Source organism: Pocillopora verrucosa, chromosome 3 (assembly GCF_036669915.1).
Source record: "Pocillopora verrucosa isolate sample1 chromosome 3, ASM3666991v2, whole genome shotgun sequence".
NCBI classification, from domain to species: Eukaryota; Metazoa; Cnidaria; class Anthozoa; order Scleractinia; family Pocilloporidae; genus Pocillopora; species Pocillopora verrucosa.
In genome coordinates, this window is record NC_089314.1 from 22,144,472 (window position 1) to 22,167,363 (window position 22,892).

General features: G+C 38.8%; 1 protein-coding gene across 1 annotated transcript; it reads left to right on the forward strand.

The window, feature by feature from the left end:
- The first annotated feature begins 2,197 nt into the window (after positions 1-2,197).
- On the forward strand, positions 2,198-12,229 carry LOC131793377 (uncharacterized). Its single transcript, XM_066163024.1, has 6 exons — positions 2,198-2,821; positions 4,510-4,887; positions 5,899-6,121; positions 7,791-9,022; positions 9,389-9,582; positions 11,761-12,229. The coding sequence occupies exons 1-6, from the start codon at positions 2,360-2,362 to the stop codon at positions 11,921-11,923; spliced, it is 2,652 nt and encodes an 883-aa protein (XP_066019121.1). The 5' UTR covers positions 2,198-2,359; the 3' UTR covers positions 11,924-12,229.
- The last annotated feature ends 10,663 nt before the right edge of the window (positions 12,230-22,892 follow it).

The following is a 22,892-nucleotide window of genomic DNA, read 5'->3' on the forward strand; positions in this document are numbered from 1 at the left end:
GACTTTCAATAAGCCTTTTCTCGGTCATAATCGGTCTCAAACACTAGCACTTAAAATGCGAGAAACACATGTACCGTTGGAGAGCGTTTGAGAGCGTTTGGTCAGAGCTGTTGAAGAAGGATCAAAGCCGCTATCCAAATCTTTGATAGGCTCCAAACTACGACGTACATAAAATTTGACCTTCTCGAAAACTGGTCTCAAATTACATACTAAAAAACAGTGATTGCGTTTGTCCTTGAGAACCATAGAATACGCGACAAATACGTACAAAAAATACTTTTATACATTCACGATAAATAAAATTATATTTACCAATGGTGAAAGGAAAAAGGAACGGCCTAACTTCTACGGAATGTTCAATCAAAATCTGCCGATTTCTACCGCTTTCATCGCCATATTGGAAATGGAGCTACCACAATGCAACGCAATCGGAGTGCGCACACCGCCTGGGTCGGAGCCAGGCACCGCTTGGGTCCAGGCGGTGTGCGCACTCTGATTGCGTTGCATCATGGTCGTAAAATGAAAAATAAGGCATTTGCATCCTGTCGTGGTCGAGTGAACATCTCTGGTAGCAGCAAGATGGCGTGAATAAACGTGGAATTTAATGGAAATTCACTGTCTGTTGCAGTTCCTTCGAAAGTTAAAAAGCGTTTGCGGGCCTGTGCGACTCCTGTTATTCCTCCGTAACAAATTCGTTGTTAGGAGGCAATTGAAGACATTCAGAAAGAATCGAAACTGCAGTCTTACCCGAGAATCTATTCATTTTGCAGCAGTTTCACACACAGCTGATGGCTGTTTGAATAATATCAAATCCACGAGTTATTTAACGGAGAATCGTCCCTTAACATGCAAACGCATTCCAAAGAGGCAGCGACCTTCTAATACACGAACTATTTTCCATGTCATACACTTAAAGGCGTGAATACGGGATTCGCGAAAGGAGAAGCCTTACACCTCCTAACACCAAATTCGTCACGCTCAACGTTTATTAAAAAACGTACAGAGTTTCAAATATGCTTAAAGAATATAGAATACCTAAAATAAGGTTTTGACAAACGTATCTTTGGAGTTGTATTCTGCAGGAGAGACTGATACTTAAAAAAAAAATAGCGCGCACACATGGGATCATTACCTTTTGTAACACAATCTCATCCGGCTTTGCCAAATCTCAAGAACATACAGATGGGGAAATGACACCTTAAAACTAACCCTTAATATCACATCGTAAACGGAAGTCATTAAAGGATATCCCAATAACAGCTAAGCGTTCAGGTTAGAAGATTTAAAAGCGCAAGCGAATGGCAGAAGTCGCTCAAGCAATCAACACCGTTTAACGATCGACTACCTTTTGCTTTCCGGCTTACCCGGTGTGTCGCCGTGCGTATTGTAGAGTTATTCATTGGTCAAGTGATTCCATTCATGGCTCAAATTCAACTGTCCTTCATTCAATGATCAAGATAGTAGATTTACCATACAACACTCCCGATAAGTTAATTTCCTTTTACTTAGGAAAGTAGATTTACAAGACAATTGAGTATATAATAGGATAGTAACGCTGTGTAACGCAACAATAAGCCTTTTCTCGGCCATAATCGGTCTAAAACACCCGCACTTAAAATGCGAGAAACACATGTACCGTTGGAGAGCGTTTGAGAGCGTTTAGTCAGAGCTGTTAAAGAAGGATCAAAGCAGTCATCCAAATCTTTGAAAGACTCCAAACTACGACGTACATCAAATTTGGCCTTCTTGAAATCCGATCTCAAGTTACATACAAAAAAACAGTGATCGCGTTTGTCCTTGAGAATCATAGAATACGCGACAAATACGAACAAAAAATCCTTTTACACATTCAGAATAAATCAAATTACATTAACCTATGGTGAAAGGAAAAAGGTACGGCCTAACTTTTACGGAATGTTCAGTCAAAATCTGCTGAATTCTGCTGCTTTCACCGCCATATTGAAAATGAAGCTACCACAATGCAACGCAATCGGAGTGCGCACACCGCCAGGCTTGGGTCGGAGCTATTCCTGTATACAGCTATTTCAATTTACGTTGTCGGATCAAAGCCTCAAGCCTACAAGACAAGACCGAAGGGGAATATGGAATCTTAATAGGAGTCATATCTGTTCTTGTTGCTCTTTGTTAAGACGCACAAGGCAATACTAATTGTATTTTCAGCCTCCATGTCCATCTCGCGCCGACAACCCCGAAAGCCTAAAATTAATTCTAATCTACCCATACCGCCTTTCGGTCTTGTCCCGTACATTTGAAGCTTTGATCCGACAATGTAAATTGAAATAGCTGTAGTTTGTTTACAGAGAAGGTGAAATCGTCGTTCCTGTCTCCTCGGCACGAAATGGAAGAACCCAGTATAAAGTATATTCTTCTTCGTGATAGAGTCGGACACGTAGTTGAAAAAGTTGAATATTTCTCGCTCGGCCACATTTTTAACTCTAGACCAATACAAGTTTTGCGAGGCGAGATATTAGAAGGTGTTCCCGAGGCTGAACAGCCTACAGACTCAACTAAAGTAGCTGTTGTTGGAATTGAACGTGAATCATTACGTCTTGAATGTCGTACGGAGTATATGGCTCAACTATCTGAGGAAGTAACCAACTTGCTTTTAGCAGTCGCTTCATTTGAAAGAAGATACCAAACGTATATAGATACGAAACGTCTGACATTTGGCCGACAATTGTCACCTGGAAGTGCTGTTTTCTTTGAAATGGAAGAACTTTCAAAGAGTTTGCCTGGTATTGTTCGGTACAAAGGTGTATTACCATCCAGTCTGGGAACTTGGTTTGGAGTTGAACTCATCGTAAGTACTGATGCATTAGTTAAGTCGTGTTGTTGACTGTAACAATTTGCATTTATTGATGTAAATTTCGTACAGACAGGAACACAGCAGATTGTACAAACTTATCATGAATCAACATGAAGGTAACATGTCACACCGAGTTAAGCTGGCTTTTTCATCTGGTTAGTATTTCAGTTAACCTTCTCAGACTTAGTGAAGTTGACTTCAACTCTTAGAATCTTGTCTTCAATATCTACCCTCCTAGAAGACTCCTAGGCTGAAGGGAAGATTTAAACGCTTTATTCACACTAATTTGGTTTCGTTTTCGTTGTGGGCTCATAAGTTTTGAAAATTTACCTCTCTTGATATAACAATATGCACAACTTCATGTGACATGGGACTCCTTTCCAGGATTTATAACTTAACACTTGATTCCTTTTTGTGTGCTTTTCATAAAGAACAAAAACAATTCAACAGAAAAGTCTTATTGTGTCAAGTTTTGTCAATTAGCATGGAAACTGCCTCCCTGCTAGTAAATTTTGAAGCTGCCTTCCACCTTTTTTTACTAAGATAGCTAAGAATTTTAATCACAATCTAGAAAACTGTCAAAGAGTTGTTGTTCATCCTCTTAACCTTTCATTTGTGAGCATTTAGGGAGATTCTGCTAGTCAAAGCCAAGAAAGTAATACTCAACATTACCTTACTTAGGAAAATTCATGATTTTGTTTACTTTTGACACACTTAATTAATACAGCAATCTATGAAAATAGTTTAATCTACAACAACCTTGTCACTTTTCTGAGGTGACCCTTGTGACCTGCTCTAGAAAAACACACAACCACGGGATTAGATTTCAAGCAGACTTCTGTTTGCTTGCAGATTCTCGTTAAGTCAAAGTAGTGATTCAAGCTAGCATATTTTCTAGCTTAAAGGTCTGTTGAAATAGCTGACACAGTTGTTTGAACTGTTTGGGCATATATTCAGTTAATATCTCCTCTTGTTTCAAGAGGGTGGGGAGGGGGTGACAAACAATTGCAAACAAATTGCATCTATTAAAAAACTGTCATACCAGTTTGATTAACAATTTTTCTAAGTTTCATCATGGCAAGTGTTTTGATTGAAACATGTGAGTGTTGAATTTAAAGGCATAGACAATTTTCTCCGTCATACCCAAGTATCTTATTATCACTGCACTATGAAGTTGTATATTGATTAGCAGCAAGGAGCAGCTACATGTAGTTAAAAGAGAATTCTTAGAGTCATAGTGTTAAGATCTAGTGGAAATAAACTGACCATTATTTAGAATGAACATCTCAAGATTTCAATGAGCTAATTCTGCCCACGACTTGGATTTATAAATTTTTCTACTTCATAATTGTCATGAAATACTAGTAAAGTTCACAAACAATATGTTATGATAAAACTTGCCCTTCAAACAATCATTTGTAAGGTGTCATCTCTATTTAAGAACATGTCGTGTTAACTGTTAAGATTTTAAAATCTCCTGCTTTCTTGGTAGTATGTTGTACATGTATGTCACGTACTGGATGCTGAGCAGTTGGTATAGGATAAAATTTTCATTGATTACAATGGCAAGTATGGTAATGTTAATGTTAATGATGATGATAATAATGAAAGTCATAATGATTGTTAATGATGAAAATAATCTTCAATATTAATGATTATGATATATGGTTAAACATATCTAGAAACATCCAGGGTCAGGGACATGTGATGGAACATTTAGAAACAAGCGATACTTTACCTGTGAGCCAGACTCTGGGGTTTTTGTTGGACTGGACAAATTGACAGCTAGAGAAGATGAAGATGACTTGAAATCCTCAAAAATTGCAGAAAAAGATGAAAATCTTGGGGCTAAAATTAGATCGAGTCTTAAGGATTCAATTTCATCATTTTGGATGGGAAAACACGAGCAAAGGTCATTTCAAGAAATTGATGGAGTGCTTAAGACTGATGAAAGAGTTGTGACATTTATTAGAGATAGTCCAGTCAGAGGAACTGTGAGATATATTGGTGAGGAGAAGGATTCAACAGGAAATGTTTTCATAATTGTAGGATTAGAACTGGTAAGTTTATTAACATACTTATTTAACCAACTGTGACTGAGCCTTGAAGTGTTATCCAGCTATCAGTGGAGATTAAACTGAATGATTATGTTTCATTTTCCCTTTGCATTTTGACACGTGAAAATGGGTCTATCGTTTCTGCAAAGAGGAAATAAAAGAAAGGAAAGAAATGATTGTTGGGTGTAGCCTGAGTTAAGTAAAAGCATAGATGTCTGATCTGTTTTCCTATCCAAATGTGAGAATGAGAACTTAGTTAACTATGAAATTGTGGTGGTCACTTTTTTTTTTTATTTAAAAGAAAAGTGGATTTGAAGGACTAGTAAGGAAACATTTCAGGAGGATAACTTATTCCAGTATTAACAGGAGTGAATTGCAATTGTTATTGCAGTACTAATTGAGGTTCAATGTTTTGTTTGGTTTTATCTGCGTTTGAAAAAGATCAAATGAAGACATGATTTAAACTTGAGGACTTTCTGCCAAACCAATAACCAAGTCAAAAGTTTTTACTAAACATGCATTAGCCAGCACAATTGTGGGTTGATCATCGCGGGTTGTCCAAATGATAGTCTAGTGATGCTACCTGTTCATAGATGCAGCTATGAATCCCAGAGTTGTTAAAAATTTGACATACCCTATTAAGGGATCAATTTTTGCCTGTCAAATGATGCAGAATTTAATCAAGTTAGGCCAGCCTTTTGTAAAACATTGGCATGGCATTGACAAAGAAGCAAAAATTTTCATTTGACATTCCGAAGGCATAATTTAGAAAGAAACTGACTGGGATGTGGCTGGTTTTTCTTGGAATATATTTCAAGCATTAATTCTTTAAAATTAGGTCTGGTTTTGTTTTGTTTTGTTGTTGCAGATCTTTTAGGTGAAACTACTGAAACTAAAAGTGCATATACAGGCTGGGTGATAGAGTTTAACTGGTTGTAAGAACAATACCTACGCTGTAAACTTTGAATTGGCAATGTGGTGTTTTAAAAGTTGTTGTATCACATTTTTATTTAGGATGAAAGATTTGGATCTGGTAGTGGTAAAAGATGTGGCTCTCAAAAGTTTATTTGTAAGAGAGATTATGCAGCATTTGTACCATTTAAAACTGTCATACTAGAGAAGGACTTTGATGGTTATCCTGAAAAGGCTGCAAGACAAGAAGCTCAGGGAAAGCTGGAGCAACTTCATGAAGATGAAATGTATACAAGATCGATGAGCTGTGTTAATGTACCATCAGGTAGACAAATGATTTGATACCTCAGTTGTTTTACAAATTTTTTTATTCACTTAGTCAAGCACACCATGCATAAAGAAGCAGAAAATCATAATCTGTGAACTGATGTCTCTTTCAGCCAATTCCCTAAAAACATTCAAATGTTGAGAAATTGTTCTTCCAGTTCAAAAAAGTGTTTGAAATTGAAACATTCAATTTTTGCCTGGGACACTGAAGCTTAAGTCGTATGATGATGTGATGTCCCACGGTGCATTTTTTTCTGAAATTTTAAGTCTTTTGCAAGTATAATTATTAGTATGAACTGTTTGTGACAAATTGATATGCAACTTTGGTATTACTGGGGTCAGAATGAATACTGGGATTGACCAATCCTGTACCAGGTCCCTCAAGGGGCATATTGTTTTGCGCGGTCTTGATCTTTGTTGTTGTTGTGTGAGATGCAGAGCCGAAAAAAGTGTCGCCAATTCCTTTAGAGTTGGATGTTTGCATACCTTTTTTCTTTCCGTGGAGATCATTGATTTATGTGGGGACGTGTAGGGTACAAATTTTTTACAAAAACCTTTTATTTTCAATTCGTGGGTTCGGGTAGACTTCCGTAATAAGTTGTCATACACCTTCTGTTCCATCCCTTTTTGCACAACCTTGGTTTTTTTAGTTATAAAGTCTCGAAAATATTCAGGTCTTAACAATGAATTGTGCTAAGATTTTGAAGACAAGCATGGGAATTTTGTTTTCCTCTTTTCTTTTATACGTCTCTTCAACGCCTTCAAGCGAAAAATGAACCTTTAAAGAAGAAGGGCAAGCAAATGCTCATGTTAATTCAGTCGCCATGTTTAATCTTTAAAAAAAGCATGCGGTTTATTGATTCACACTAGGCGACTACGCGTACAATTGTGGTTGCGATTTCGACGATCGTGTTACTGGTGTGAACAAGCCTTTCTAAAACTAAGAACAAAATTACTGAATTATGTTATGATAAGGTGCTGTGCGATTGACGAATTTCTCGTCAGTGAGAGGCAGAATTCCTATCATGAAAGGTTAGCAAAAGTGTTATCAAATTATTTGTGAAATTTGAACAGCATTTAAGCTTAACCCTATTGTTGTGACCAATTTGAGTAAGAGTCTAAAATAGCTTGAAGCAAAACGTGAAAATCACACGGTATTTTACTCTATTGTTTCCTTTTCTTGAGATACATGCAATTAAGGTGCTAAAAATCTAAGACGAACTAATTCATTAAATTCTTCTGGAGTAGAAGCAATCATAATCTGTGAACAGATTCCCCTTTCGCTCAATTCCCATAAGCTTATCTTAAAGCATTTAAATGTTGAGAATTTGTTCTTCCAGTTAAAAAAAGGCTATTCAATCGGAGCAGAATATTTTTCGCTCTATAATGTAGAAATTGTGCGATCAGATTTCTCCATAGACATCATTTCTCGTCACTACGATGGAAACTTTAAGGAAAACGGAGCAAATTCATGAGAGTGAATTGATTACAAGATCAACGAGCTGTAAAAGATGCAGTTGCTAGACTCTTTCAACCATTTCGTGACGATATCCCCTAGAAAGGAGCCTGACAGTATGTACCAACTTGTTGGAACAACCTGTGTTGTGTGTGGGTTCTTTGCATTTAGAGGTTTCTTGTTTTGTCATTTACGTTTCATTCCCCTAAAGGAAAGCAGCGACAATCACGAGACATGGGAGGTCAGCTGCCGAGCTTGCAAGAAAAACCGAGAGAAAATGACGAAGAAAAAAAGAGTTTACTCGTACGATTGAGAGAGATGGAGCAGCAGGTGACTCAATTACGAGCACAACTGGAAGAGAAAGAATCGGAAAAACAGGAACAAGGTGACAGATTACAGAGACAGTTACGAGAGATGGAGCAACGGTTGGCAGACGAATACGAACGACTGCAAGAGAAGCATGATCAGCTTGTGAACTCCGAAGCACAAGTGAAAAAGTTGGAGGAACAGCTGATAAACTCCCAAGGACAATTACAAGAGAAGCATGATCAGTTAGTGAACTCCGAAGCACAAGTGAAAAAGATGGAGGAACAGCTGACAAAAGCTCAAAGGCAATTACAAGAGAAGCAAGATCAGTTAGTGAACTCAGAGACACAAGTCCGGGAGACAGAGGAACAAGTGACAAACTTACGAAGACAGTTACATGAACATTTAGTGAATTCAGACGTACAAATTAGAGAGGCGACACAGCAATTGACCAATATCCAAGAGCAACTACAGGGAAAAGATGAAGAAATTGCTGGATTACAAAATCAGGTGATTGAACTCGAGATGAGTCTCTCGACAGCTCAACAATTAGCTTTAAGTGAACGTCAACGGCAGGAGTCACCTGACTGGGTTATTTCACGCAATCAAATTCAGGTGACAGATAAATGCCTTGGAAGGGGAGGCTGGGGAAATGTTGTGGAAGGAAAGTATTGTGGCTGTGCCGTAGCTGTGAAACAAATCCATGACTTGATTCTTTCCAATCACAACCGCAGTTTGTTTGAGCGTGAAATGAACATTGCCTCAAGATGCCGTCACCCGTGTTTGTTGCAGTTCATTGGCGCAACAAATGACGAAGGAAGTCCGTTGTTTGTTACAGAGCTCATGGAAACAAGTTTACGAGCACTACTAAAGCGACCACTTTCCGCCACTGAATTGTTCGATATTTCCCTGGATGTGGCTCGAGCATTAAACTATCTTCACCAGAAGCAACCATTTCCCATAATTCACCGGGACGTCAGTAGTGCAAATGTGTTGTTATGGCGACAGGGTGACCAATGGCGAGCCAAGGTTTCAGATTATGGCACAGCTAATTTCATGCGACATACCATGACAGTCGCACCTGGAGCGCCAATTTACAGTGCACCTGAAGCAGTCACTAAAAAACAAACCGTTAAGGTATGTTTGATTTAATATTTGTTTTTTTATCCACAGTGACCCTTTGCCAATGGTGTGTATCCTCAAATTTTATTCACTTAACGCGAGATATCTTGCATTACATTATGTAGCGCCTCTGCAAACGACGAGAGCTTTGTTCCCAAAGCTCCGATTAATTGCAATGTTGCAATTTATTTTTCTGCTCTGTGGGTTAATCGCATTTGCTTTCTCCTCCGTCAGTCTCTCTTTGTAGTCTATTTGAGCCTAGTTATCGTCATTATCATTGTCATCACCACCTCGTCATCGACACCATCGTTATCACCGACATCATTGACGCTATATTGGTTAATATCATTGAATTTATTGTAAGTGTTTTTCGATATTCAGGTTGATGTATACAGTTTTGGTGTTCTTCTTTGTGAGATGTCGATCCAGGAAATGCCAGATCCGGAAAAGCGTGAACAGCAAGTTGCACTTGTAACAAACCGCGTGATTCGAGCTCTCATCCGGAGATGCTTGCAAACAGAGCCTGAGGAGAGACCGTGTATGGAGGAAATAATCGATGACCTTGAACAGAAAGCGTGAGACAATTTTTGATACTATTGGTTGTGTACATTTAAATATAAAGCGTAAAGGTATTTCTTCTGAAATAATTTTTTCGGTAAGTTAGTAAGTCTTCAGACACGATCAGTATTATTATAATGTTATAGAGTGTCGTCAATGATAAATGCAGTTATAAATGAGGATAGCTTTTATCAACAATTTGGTACTGTATCAGAAAAATGTAAGAAAAGATAGCTGAAGTTTGAATCGTTAGAGAAATTTGAAAAGAACCAGTTTTAGTTCAGATTTCTCAGTCAATGAAACAATACAAAATAGCTATCGTCATGATTTGTTTTGTTAAAGCCTTAAAGTGTGAAAATAGTCCATTTGGATGTGCTCTGCGCGCATTGATATTCCGCATGCTTATAATGATACACGCAAGACGTTGATGTGGTCACCAGAGTGCACAGGATAATTGGTCTTCGCACGTTGTGCGAAATTCGGTACATAGGGCGATTTCACATCGGCTGTTTTGGGCTACGAGACGATATGTATAAGGTGAAAAAGAGAGAGATAATAAGGTTCACCGTGATACGATTTTGTTTTGGTGAACATAGATGAAAGAGATGAAAGAGAAATACTTTATAAAGGGAACAGAACATTTCTCTTTATTGTTTGACGTGTAGACGTGGTAAACATAGATTTATATTGAGTAAAGGGTGTAAGTTCCTAAAAAACTTTGGTGCTGCGTCGGTGGAAGGGTATAAGAGGGTAATTTAGTGCTATCATCTGAGTTGATATCATAAATTGGCTACCGTGAAGAGTTTACGAGCTGACGTTTCGAGCGTTAGCCCTTCGTCAACCGCTCTGGCAAGGGGCTAACGCTCTAAACGTCAGCTAAACTTTTCACGGTGGCCAAGTTATGTTATCAACTCAGTTGATAATACCAAATTACCCTATAGATTTATATAAGTATGCTTTTTAACTTTTTTTGTAGGCTATGTAAAAAGACAAACTAACTCAATCAAAAACTAAAACAAGAACGAAAAAAACTTAACTACACAACCGTTTGCTGGAGCTATAATGGTAGGAGTGCTTGCAGAATAACAGATCAGATAGTTAACTGATAAGCTTATGTTTCTTACTGGAAATCAGGTTTTTGAGCTGCAAATAGGTCCAAAATACGGCTTAAAATTGTTGCCTTTTTTGCAGTGAATCAGCAATTTTCTGCACTGAATTACCTCTCTTTTGCATTGTGTTACCGCAAAAACTGCATATCTCCCAACCAATCAGAATGAAGAAAGTTTGTCAATGATTTCAGTTATTAACTGAAACATGAAAGAAGACAGTGCTTTTCTTTCATTCAAGCCAAAAGAGGGTGTTAGGATTCGATTCAAACACAAAAGGTTTGATAACGACATTATAGAAACCCATTAACTCGGACTGTGAAGGGAAATGATGAACACTTCAAGAAAAATCTTTGCAAATGTCAATGGGAACGGAAGGCGAATGTGCGTGTTATGCATGAGAACAAGTTACTACCAAACAGCTATTTACCGAAGTGGAAGTGGGTAGTGGTGAATGTTTACCGAGTCGCGATGAGGCGAGGTAAATATCCATCGCCAGCCACTGACATTGAGGGAATAGTTGTTTTTAACATATAATAAAACTGTGAGATAATATAGCCCAAAAAGATGATTTCAACTCGCTTATTCCTGCAGCAATTAAAATATTTTCTAGAGCAATCCCGCGCGAGTTGCTCGGCAGTGAATAGCAAAGGATATTCGAAGTTTGAGTGGCCAATCAGAGCGTGCTTTAACACTATCCACTGTTTTAGTATATACTAAATTTTGTTATGAGTGGAATTCGTTCGTGTAAGATGATTAAGCTGAGCGCATGCCTAAAAAATTATCTCGATCACCAAAGTTGTGAAATTTTATGGGACATGATTACCATACGCTATCTTTAGCTTTGTTGCGAGGATAGCTGACCTGTGAGCACAAAAAACTGAAGACCCGCATTTAATGTTGTTAAATATTTATATTGACTAAGGTATTGTGCAGTATCACTGCTAATACGGTATTGCTGTAGTAACAAAAGCAACAAGTTTTGTATCGTGATCCAACCATTGAGTATAACTCAAACTAGGAAAAGGAAAAAAGAGAGAGATTTAGACCTACCAAAATTTCAATCTACGTCGTCTCGTATTTTTTCAGCGGTTGCTTGAAATCCGTCGCATTTTCATCAAGTGCCACAAGCGAGCCAACAGAAACATCGTTGCAGAATACATGGAGATTCCGAGGTTCCGAAACCTACCCGTTATTGATTGAGGGCCAAACTTTGAAAGGCTGTGAAAGTGATACGACTATACCGCCTTGAAAGGTGTCTCTCATGTGAGTAAAACTATGGAAGGATCGCGATACCTTTCAGTAGTACTTATTAACAATAGTTTGTAGTAAGTAGGGCATGTTATTATAGTCATTTGTTTTAAAGAGTCACTTTTCGTGGCAGAAGTTAAAGGGCATGTAAACCCAAAAAACGTTCATTTTCTTTTCACATAGATGTTTAGTAAATATATCAAGTACACCAAAGGTGCCATTCGTTTTTTCTCAAAAGTCCATTTTCACTTTGAAAAAGCTCTTCCAAATTCGAAACATTCGCCATTTTGAATGGCGCCATCTTTCCTGTGACGTCACGGGTGGAACTTCCAAAGTTTCGTTTAATAATCGCGTGAGACACGGAGTCTTTTCCACAGCCGTTGTTTGCCGGTCTCGTCATGATTTTTTTACTCACAGTTTGCTTCAATATACTCAGTTTTTTCATAATGGTAAAGCGTTGTGTCGTCCAGTTTTGTACTGATTCAAACAAAACGGCATACAAAGCAAATATTTCCAAATAACGCAAATTTGAAGCCACAATTTGTGAAACTTGTTCAAATGAAGATAGCCGATTTCGTCGAGCCGTTCGAACATTCTGTTGTTTGTAGCAGTCATTTTTCTTCCTGGTGTTGTACCGACAATTCAGGCCCTACCAGAAGCAAATTATTCGGAACTATAAACAGCTAGCTGTAGTACTGTATTATTAAATCAATGACAGAAACAACTCAAGCAAATCGATCTCAAAATGTAACAAAACAGATGAAACGGAAAACATTTAGCTTACTCGTTTCCGGTGTGATTCTCTGTGCTTTACTGCTGCCTGTACGCGTAATAGGCCGTCTCCAGCACCCAGAAATCGAGGCAAATTGACTAAAACCTGGATACTCAGTGATACAACTTATCTGGGTTTCAGACCCTCGCTCCTCTACTTTTTGCCACAATTGCCCGATTTCCGAACAACAAACACTTTCACGAGTTGTCGGCTTTGGTTGACAAGTTCCACACTCGCAACTTTGACAATTTTATATAAAACACCCTCGGAAGCTCAGCGGGTTTAAAAAATTTCTGTTGCATTCTTTTAGATTGTGCCCTTGTTTTATTGTATTTTCATATCAAATCATCGCCCAGAATTCAGCGACATATCCGGGACTTTCATTGAGACGCTGGCGCTAAATTTAAAAGCTACTTAGAAAATGATTGTCAAACAATAAAGGAAAAGGGCTGAAAATGTCGAGGAAGGCTTACGTTCTCTTCGTTTACGGATAAACTACTTTTCAAATGCTACTTTTACCATATGGCTTTTAAAGAAGAAAGTTCAATTGAATAGTGTATCATTCTCACTTTGTTCTTGCGCTTTCAGAAGAGGTCGCAAATTTGCCTTGAAAATTGACTATGTTAGCATCCTGCTTGTATGAGAAGTCGATCTCAGCGCACTTTTAGGCGTAATTTATCTTCACTCAATTGCTAGATTTCTCTTTTACCATATGGTTATTTTTATTTGACATTCTAGAAAGCGTCATAGAAATTTTCAAGGGATTCCAAACTTTGGAAGTAGTCGCAAAACGCGAATTTCGAAAACGTTTGCCAAGCATCGTAGTGTTCTATCCAAATTTGTCCTTTGGAGACCCCCACGAGAATACAAGTGACCCATTTTAAACTTCCCGCGAGAATATCAAGGTATGTTAAGCTCCGCCTCCGCAAACAATCGCGCACACGCCGCCTAATTAGTATTGAAATTGAGGTGGTAACTAGACAATGCTTAAAAAACTGTAAAAGCTTTTAAGATATGATCGCTGAGATCGCTGCAGAAATATTCAGCAATCGTTACTATCATATGGAAACCACATTCCTATTATTGTCGCAAGATAGACTCTAGTTCTATCTCGACGATCGTCGCACTCACAAGCCGGTTGTCGGAAGCATCGCTCATATTTTTCTCTACCGATTGAAGCGATTTTAACGAAGTAGATTCTTCATGATACTTTTTTTCTAAATTTTTCTTTTTTCTATTTTCTATTTTCATGATACGAATTTTTATAATTCCGATAACATTTTGACCAACGGGAGTCTGTCAGTCCATATAAGAATTCGCTGGAAACAAATTTGCTAAACGCTTTGTTAAGAGCGTGGCTATTGTTAATTATTGCTATTGTTCACTTTATGTCACCTTGGGATTTACTTTACGCATTCAACGGTTTGATTGACAGCAGCTGAAATCTGCAAAGAGACTCAAGCGAAAATGCCGATTTTCTCCTAAGATAAGTCGAATTGGACAAAACGAATTTCAGATTCGTTCTCTACGCCACTTTTTACATAGTATGAGAAAAACATGTATTTTTGGGTTTACATGCCCTTTAATGAAACGTATCTGAAGTAGACTTCATTCCCGATTGCGGAACGAGTCAATAAAGTGATTGATGAGAAACAAATAGAGGCTCGCATTAAGTCGCAGATAAAATGTAACTAACAATTCTGTTGTTTTATTAATCGAGTACCGTTATCTAGAACTTTTGGATAAAGATTCAGCAAGTAGATAGCGTGATCAGACCTTCGAACAGCTGTGGTCTGATCTCTCTTCCCTGCACCCCTTCCTAGTGGGCGTTGGCTTTCTTAAGGTGAAATCATTGTCTTGGAGAGGTCCTTGGCGATCTTGAATCCAAGCTCCGGTCAACTGTAATTGTGATTGTAAAGGATGGGCGTAAGGGAACGAGAGTGCTGTTAAGAGGCTGTCAATTAGACAAATAAATGGTATATTTTCTATGAAGTTATTCGAAGTGTTTGACGGTATTCGTAGAAGTGGAACTTTCATAACAGTTGTTATCACTCAAACACTCAAAAGAGTATTTCGTGCCCAGAACTGACCCTGATGGGTCTGCCCGTGGCAACTTGCACACAATATTCTCTGAATTGTCTCCCACTCAAATGCACTCGAGATCCCGACTTTCTAAAGGGCAGGGCAAGTTGGTCCTTTCTCGGCCATTTCACCCAAAATTGGCTGCGAAACCGACTACAAGGAAGCCAGGTCTTTCATGATAGCTTTAAAGTTCCACTACCACTTTCCCGCTCTGACCGGCGTATCTTCACTTATCACTGACGGCTATTTGACGTCGCCGTGCATTTTCGTTTTACACCACTCCTGGAAAAATAGGTTAATCCTTTTACGAAGTCGTCAATCGTCTATGCTGGACACTCGGCGAATAAAGTGAAGTTACAAAGAGAATGATATACACCGCCCTAACCCTCCCACCAAGAACAGTGCTTCGTTGACGTTCTAAGCAAGTTGAAAGTTGCATTAATTATTCCTACCACTCAACGTCGCAGCTGTCAATCGTCTGCACATGTGCACTTTATTTCCTTCTACAGATTTCTTCGAACATTCTATTAATCTTTCGCTTCTTTTGCGAGACAACGGTTTCTCACGTTTTCTTTTGAAATTTTGCGCGGAAGATTGGCCCGCGGTTAACCAGAATTAATCCCCTGACCCATGCCCGATGCTAGACCGCTGTCTTCAACCCACGTGTAACCCTTGTTATTTCAGAGACACAAAGATGAGACGGTTTCTGACTGTACACGAACTATTGAGTAATAGTTTATTTTGACATAAAACTTAATATGACAGCTCCGGCTTAAAGCTCTACATAGTTACTCTGATATCAACTGTCGTGATCACTGATTCGGGAAGTTTGATCATACTTTTCAAAGCAGATCCAAGAGTTTTCTTTCGTTCGCATTCTGGAATAGCCACTAAATCTACCAAGGCAGACTAAATCATACATACAAATAAACAACAAACAAACCAACAAACACACGTACTGACGACACAAGACACAACAACACACAATCCTGCATGTCAGAAAAAAAATTAAGATTTGTGTTCTTTGTTTTTTTCGCTTTCGGGTCAATATACAATATGTTGAGGGTTGCAGCATATTTCTGCAAACTGATTTCTGAACAAAACAAGTTCTTGGAGAGGAAAAGAGAAAACGACGATTAGCAGGGAAAAGGGACAGAGCTTCTCTATGATCTACTTGGGTCTACATGACCTAATCTACTTACATTTTCACGGACACAAACACCAAGAAGAAATAGTCAACACATTTACTGTACAGCATCTTAGGACAATATTCAAAGCATCAAAGCATCAAAAGGACAATATTCAGATTTGATAGTAATATTATAAGGAGTCTGCAAACAAAGAAAATCCAAGATGCCCTGGTACACTGCAGTTGAGTGTAACAGGCCCCCCCTGTACGAAGCCTGGGTTACATTCATCTCAGAAATGACCAATAACTACTTAATTTGGAATATTTTAATTTACTCGGTCACCAGGTACCATGAAGAAAGAAAATTTCTACCGAGAGAGCTGGCACGTTTCGTTTCTATGGTAACCACCAGGAAGACAACTTCGTCTTCACTGACATGAGTAGCCAATCTCACAAATACATTTTCTTTGCCTGCACACTGTTGAGTTTTTTTTCAAGATCTAGCAAATTTTATTGGCTGAGTTCTTGGCGCCTACGGCCAGGAACGTGCGATAAGAAATTCATCTTCTAGGATAAGTTTTCGAGTTTCAAAGAGGACTAAGAACCAAAGAACGCTATGTGGACAGACACCACGCGCTAAATCCCCCGTCCCCCACCCCCAACGAAATTCTCCTTTTCTCGGCACAGAACGATACAGCTGACAGACAAAGTCCTGTGAAAAGCCACAGAAAAATAAACGCTACATTATTCCACTGCATTAAATTTTTTTTTGTACACTACTTTACAAGGCAGGTTTCTGACATAATTTCATCGCTGGTATGTTTGGAGTAGACATTGAAGCCGACGCCCCACTACATTCCCCGTCCCATATCGGAATAAAACAGCTGAATGTTTGTTTGGTATAATAACATGGTTACCAGCCGAACATCCTACTCTCCTCGACTAATCTCTTTATTGGTGGTTGGTGGCGAGAAGACTTCGCTTGGTGGCGAGTACGTTGGTGGCGAGATCGTTCCTTGGTGGCGAGTTCGCTGGTGGCGAGTCTGCTTGGTGGCGAGGTAACTGGATACCTTCCAAACAAAGGCGCTGGTGGTACCGCATATATTTTTCAGTGGTGGTAACGTGATGGTAATTTTAGAATTATCCCACTCAATTGCATGGTTGGTGAGGCATGTGTGCTCCGACAAAGTTGAAATTTCATTTTTGCAAAAGAAAACCGCTTTTTAATGCTCTTTCAAACGTGTACCAAACTGACGTTTGGTCTGTCCGATATACTCGTGATCACAGTCATTGCACGGAATAGAATAGATAGCGTCGGTTCGTTGTCCTTTCGTGACAGGATCCTTAGGTTTTGCGAAAAAATGCCCCAAAGTCTGAAAAGGTTTATTTCTTTTTGTCCATAACCACAACACAATTACCCTTGTCAACAGATGGTACAAGCCTGTCCGGATCCTTTTTGAGAGCTATAAGCGCATTGAAAACATCCTTTTGAATGTTTTTGGGAGGAGATTTAACAGGCCTGATTATAGTGCTTACATCTGCTCGTACCAAGTGCTTATGGCTGAGGAGAGAAAACATCTTTCTAAAGTCCTAAAGGCAGATGGCTATTCCAAAACTTTTCTCCCTAACTGCTAAAAGCCAGTTACAACTAATAGCACTCCTGAGGAGAGGGAACCAGCGACTTGTTTTGCCTTTACTCCCTACATTCATGGTGTTATGGAACCCATATCAAGAGAACTTTGAATAGCCACAACGATAAAATTGCTCGAAAACCTTTTCATTAAGTCTTTAAATCAGAGTAGCATCAAACCATGTCTGATTGTCCAGCTGGTCGCCATGTGAACTTTAATATATCTGGGAAATTATTAATTTTTTTTAGGTTTACTGTTTATAATACGAAACAATACGAAACATATATTTTTCAGCGGTCATTATCGATAACCACGTTTTCTTTCAAAAACATTCAGGGAAAAAAAATAAGAAACGGAATAAATTGATGATATGGAAAGAAGTTACACTAACTTGTTTCGTTAAGTCGCTATCTGAAGCTTAGCGCGTAACGAAAAGAATTTCTATGATACTTTCAATCAATTTTCCAAAGGAAGGAATGATTTTGGTTAACATCAACAATCGAGGTTCTGTTCGGCTGTTTGTTCACACTTACAGGATGAGAGTACTCATATTTGCGGGAAACCCACGAAAGTTCAGGAGTCTGATGCAACACGCGCTATTAATATTTATGCGAAATTCCCACCAGCTTGGCGCGTCTTAAGTACGGGGCCATTGAGTTCTATGAGGAACCGCAAAACCGTAGAAAAAAAAAATCACGCAAAACCGCAAAAAAATTAGATCAAACCGAAAACCGTATGCAAAACCATCACAACAGATAATTTTTCACATCCCAGTTATCAAAACCCTAATCGATGCGATACAGAGGTGACAAGTGGAGCAATAACAGGTCTCGCGTCCATGCGAGATCTGTAGAGGCGAAAAATTGTCGCTCAGATCGAAGAGGAATGGGAACCCAACACAAGCAGAACACACTATTCGTGGTCAATTATAGTTGACTTGAGACGAACAAAATCTATGAGGGTTATGAACAAGGTTCTGAAAATTGCATATCTAAATTACATCTCGGTCTGAATATTTCAATGACAATAAATTAAATGTTGATCGATGCATTCGTGGTATTTTTTTGCCTTCATGGGCCGTTTGAAGGGTCCTCATTTACGAAATTACTTTTGGCCGGAGGGTATGAATCACAGACATTTGAACTAAAGCGGAACTCAAATCCGTTTCACTCAAAAGAAAAAGTGTCAGGTGGACAAGGAAATTCCTTCCATCACAGGCCAACCTGGACAAGTGAACCAAAGTTTTTTTTTCTTCGATGAAATTTTATCCTAACATATCTTGCATACCATGACAGCAAATGGTTAAAGAAAGCATAGATGTTTGTTAAGCTAAAATTTGGAAACCTCCAAGGCAGGATCGGGTCCCTCGAAGATTGACTAAAATTTGGCGACTTGCAAAAATTTGGAAAGGTTTTCGAACTGCATGTTTTTCCTTTTGAAAAAAAAAACAACAACAACAACAAAAACAGAAGCGTATTTATCGATTGTCACCGCCGAATAAAGATGAAAAACCGCATCACAGGCAAACAATAAATCTAAGAAATATATTATTCTTCCATTTTCAATTTCCCATTTCATTTTCCCGTTTCATTTTTCTGATTCCCCATTCCCCATTACTGCTTTTAGTAACATCCTAAATATTCACTGGGAGTAAGGTGCACAAAAAGCAATCACTAATTTTCGTTCACCCCAGTCCCAGAGTTCCGCGCTAGAACAATCGAATTGTTAGGGCCTATTTACACGGTACGACTTTGTCGCATGCGACAAGCTTACGACAGGCTTATGACACGAATTGTTTCGTGTAAATCAAACCTACAACTCGCTTACGACTCTTAAGTCATGTCATAGGCCTGTCGTAAGCTTGTCGCATGCGACAAAGTCGTGCCGTGTAAATAGGCCTTTAGGGAGACACCGATATGCAAATGAGACACTTACTCATTCACTAAGATGTAAACACTGTGGTAATCAGTCGTCCCGAACTTACCCGAGCACGAAACCATATTGGAGTAGAAACCGCGATAAAACGAAAGAGAAGCTTTGTAACGGTTTATGCTCAGCATCGTTACCTTCAGAATATCACCTCCAACTGAACAAAAAAAAAAAAATTTTATCGAGTTCAGGCACAAACTTAATACTGTGAATCACCTCGATTGTTTATGATCTGATATAAGAGGGTCCAACATAGGTTTGGCGGGAAGCAGGATGCGGGATGCGGGATGAGGCTTAAATCAAGGCAGGATTTGGGATATGAGGGATTTAAAAGGCGAGATGCGGGATGAAAATAGGAAGACGAGACCGGATATGCTCCGTTTCGAAGACGGGATAGGGGATGGATGGGTATGGGCCAGATCATAATTAGCTCAAGTTACCAGTCACACGACCTCAGACACATTAAACAATATTTATTTGCTTTAAATCTGTAAACTGGGGTTGACTAGCCTCAATGACTCCATAATATGTCCAGTTTTCTCTGTATTTGTCAAAAGTGTTAATAGGCCCTCACGGCTCCATTGTATGTTATAATTTTGCTCTTGCGAGTATTTCTTTGGGTGAACGCCCCTTTCTGTATGATATTATCGGTTCTTTGAAGATTTCTCTTAGCAATAGTTGTAGCAGTAATAAATGACACTTGCTCATGAGGATTTCTTTAAGTTTGGAACTTTTGGATGTTAATATGTTACAAAGGGCAAGATTCGATTGCCTGTTTTTCCCTGTTGGAGGAGGGCCCGTTTACGTCCTTAAACTTTCAATTCTAAGAGTGTGTGGTTAATTAAGTTTTTCGGGTTTCCTCTCTCTGCCTCTTTCTGCCAGGTTTGTTTGAACAAATCTTTGTTTTGCAAAAGTTGTCCAAAGAAGTCAAGACGCTTATTCTTTAGCGAAGCATTTTGCTTCTGGTGGGTGACACTATACTACACATAGTACACAACTTACATTGTGTACTATGTGTAGAATGTCTCTATTGGTTTGAAGCGGGTTCTTATATCAAGAACCGACCTCCTGTTGAATCTTTCACTCTCATAGATAGTTGTGTCTAAGAGAGTAGCTTCTTAAACAGATATTTCAGTCGTTAATTTGATTGTTGGGTTGTGTCATTTGCTCAAGCTTGTTAAATGAACTGATTGACGACATCTCTGTTGGTTTGCAAGAGGGATATTAAGTCGTCGATGCAGCGTTTGCAAACGAGCGGTTTGTTAGCATTATTATCGAAGATTTGCGTTTTGATTTTTAGCCGTGTAGATGTTTGTAAAAAGCTACTGCCTTTTTGGTGACCATGGCAGTTCCGTGCGTTTGCAAGTAATTTTTCCGTCGAATTGTAATGAATTCCGTCTAAGTGCTTTCTCTAGTAAAGGTTTTGAAATGGGGGGGGGGAGGGGGGGAGGGGAGGGGGGATGTCAAAAATGTATAAAGTCTTGTACGCTGTGTATACTATGTTTATATGCCCTCAGCTTGTGGAATATTTGTGTATAAGCTCGTACCGTGCATTGAAACGAGTATCACTTTTTTCAGAAGCCTTGTTTTCAGTCTGTGAAGTTCATGAAGTTTGTTGTATCTTTGACTTCTATTGTTGTGCGATCGGCTGAAGAATTTGATAGCTTTTCTGTTACTTCTCCCGTGGGTGGTGTTTTTGTGCCCCACTTATCAAGACTGTAAACACATCGAGGAACAACTGGTTTTTTTTTAAGCCGACCAAATATGCCATAAGCAAGTCTTTGCCTTTCTCCATAATCATGTAAAGGCTTTAATTTGTCCATAAGTTTAAATAAGGCGGTGAAGTAGAGCAACCTGCGTTTAACCCGGCAGGATCGGGATGAAACTGTTCATTGCGGCGGGATGGCGGGATGCATTGAAAAGTAGCGGCGGAATGCAGGATTGGATAAGCCGATCGAATATGGACCCTCATATAAAGCAAGAACCGCGTGATTATCCATATCCAGGCTTTCTTTCCATACGTCCATTAGCAAAATTAAGGTAAAGAATTTCTCGATGACAACGAAAGAAGTGATACGTGACACCTAAAGAATGTTGTAAAACCAAACTTTATTTGTTTCATTAACAAATGATAGGTCAAATCGAATTTGTTTATATTAATAAAAGAACTATTTTCATGTTTATCTGAAAATTAGTAAATCAGTAGTTTCAAAGAGGTTAGCCGTTAATTAAGTGCTTGATATTTCAGAGTCCAATTCTCTTCTCAACTCCGAACGACGAACGAGCCCATAGTTGAATATTCGTGTTACAAAAGTATAATTTTAATTTTCGAAGGAAGTAGAAGCTTTTGCCAAGTAAAGAAATTTCGATCAAACAAAGCATGCAATTGTCTCTTGAAATTCTCTGCTCTCATGGTGTGCTGACAGATGTCGCACAATCCTGGGGGCCGTACCTTGAATGATCCTTCGGGAACAGTTCACGCAACGGATAAGTGTTTGTACTTGTTCGACAAAGTGTTTGCTGACTAGAATTCCACGGGAGGGTCATCGGCGTTTATCTGGTTTTCAGAGACCGAAAGTTGAGCGAGTAACCAACAGCAACAGCATTAAACAGTACCCCAGAATCGAACAACACGCAGAACTCCTTTTCGCACAACTACAAGGCCAACTATGTGCGGATATTCATCTTTCATCGCGTACAACGCATGCGCAGAACGTAAATGCGCTTACCGACCTAACTTTAATCTAAACTCAATATAAAATCAGCAGGTTTCAATGTAGTAGACAGCGATGAGTCTTCCACTGTGTAACCGCATTCACGACTTGAAAAGGAGTTGGTTTCGAGCGTGGTTTCGTTTGCATCCCGAGCACAGTGCACTGGGCATAAGCCGTTGATAAGGGAGGTATATAATCTAATAGAACAAAAATTGACGAGGAAAGTGAAAAGTTGAAATAAAAATTTAAATCACTGTTAACAATTTATGTGAATGAAAGACAATATGTGTCCAAAGTATAGCGAACAGAGACGATATTCTTTCCCTCACTTTTTCACAGTCAATTTTTTTTTTAGCGATGTCATGAACTGAAACTCAAAGTGATAGATTTGTAACATTAAAGAACTAACAAACACACCGATGGATTCTGTTACACTGTTGGGTTTAAAACCCGCAGAGGCCTGTACTACCTTTCTTTAAAAAAAACCCTCAATGGATGGAAATATATCTAGTTCAGCGAACCTTCAAAATAACACATTTTTCATTCAGGATAAGTTTCAATTTAATTATTTGATATTGCGGTTGACTGGCGTCCTAGCTTTTTGCCATAACCGCTCTACGCAATATATATGCAAATACATTTTATTCTAGTTTTTCTTATAAAACGACCATTTGTTTTATCATGGACTAGTAAATTATTTGGCCCATAAACCC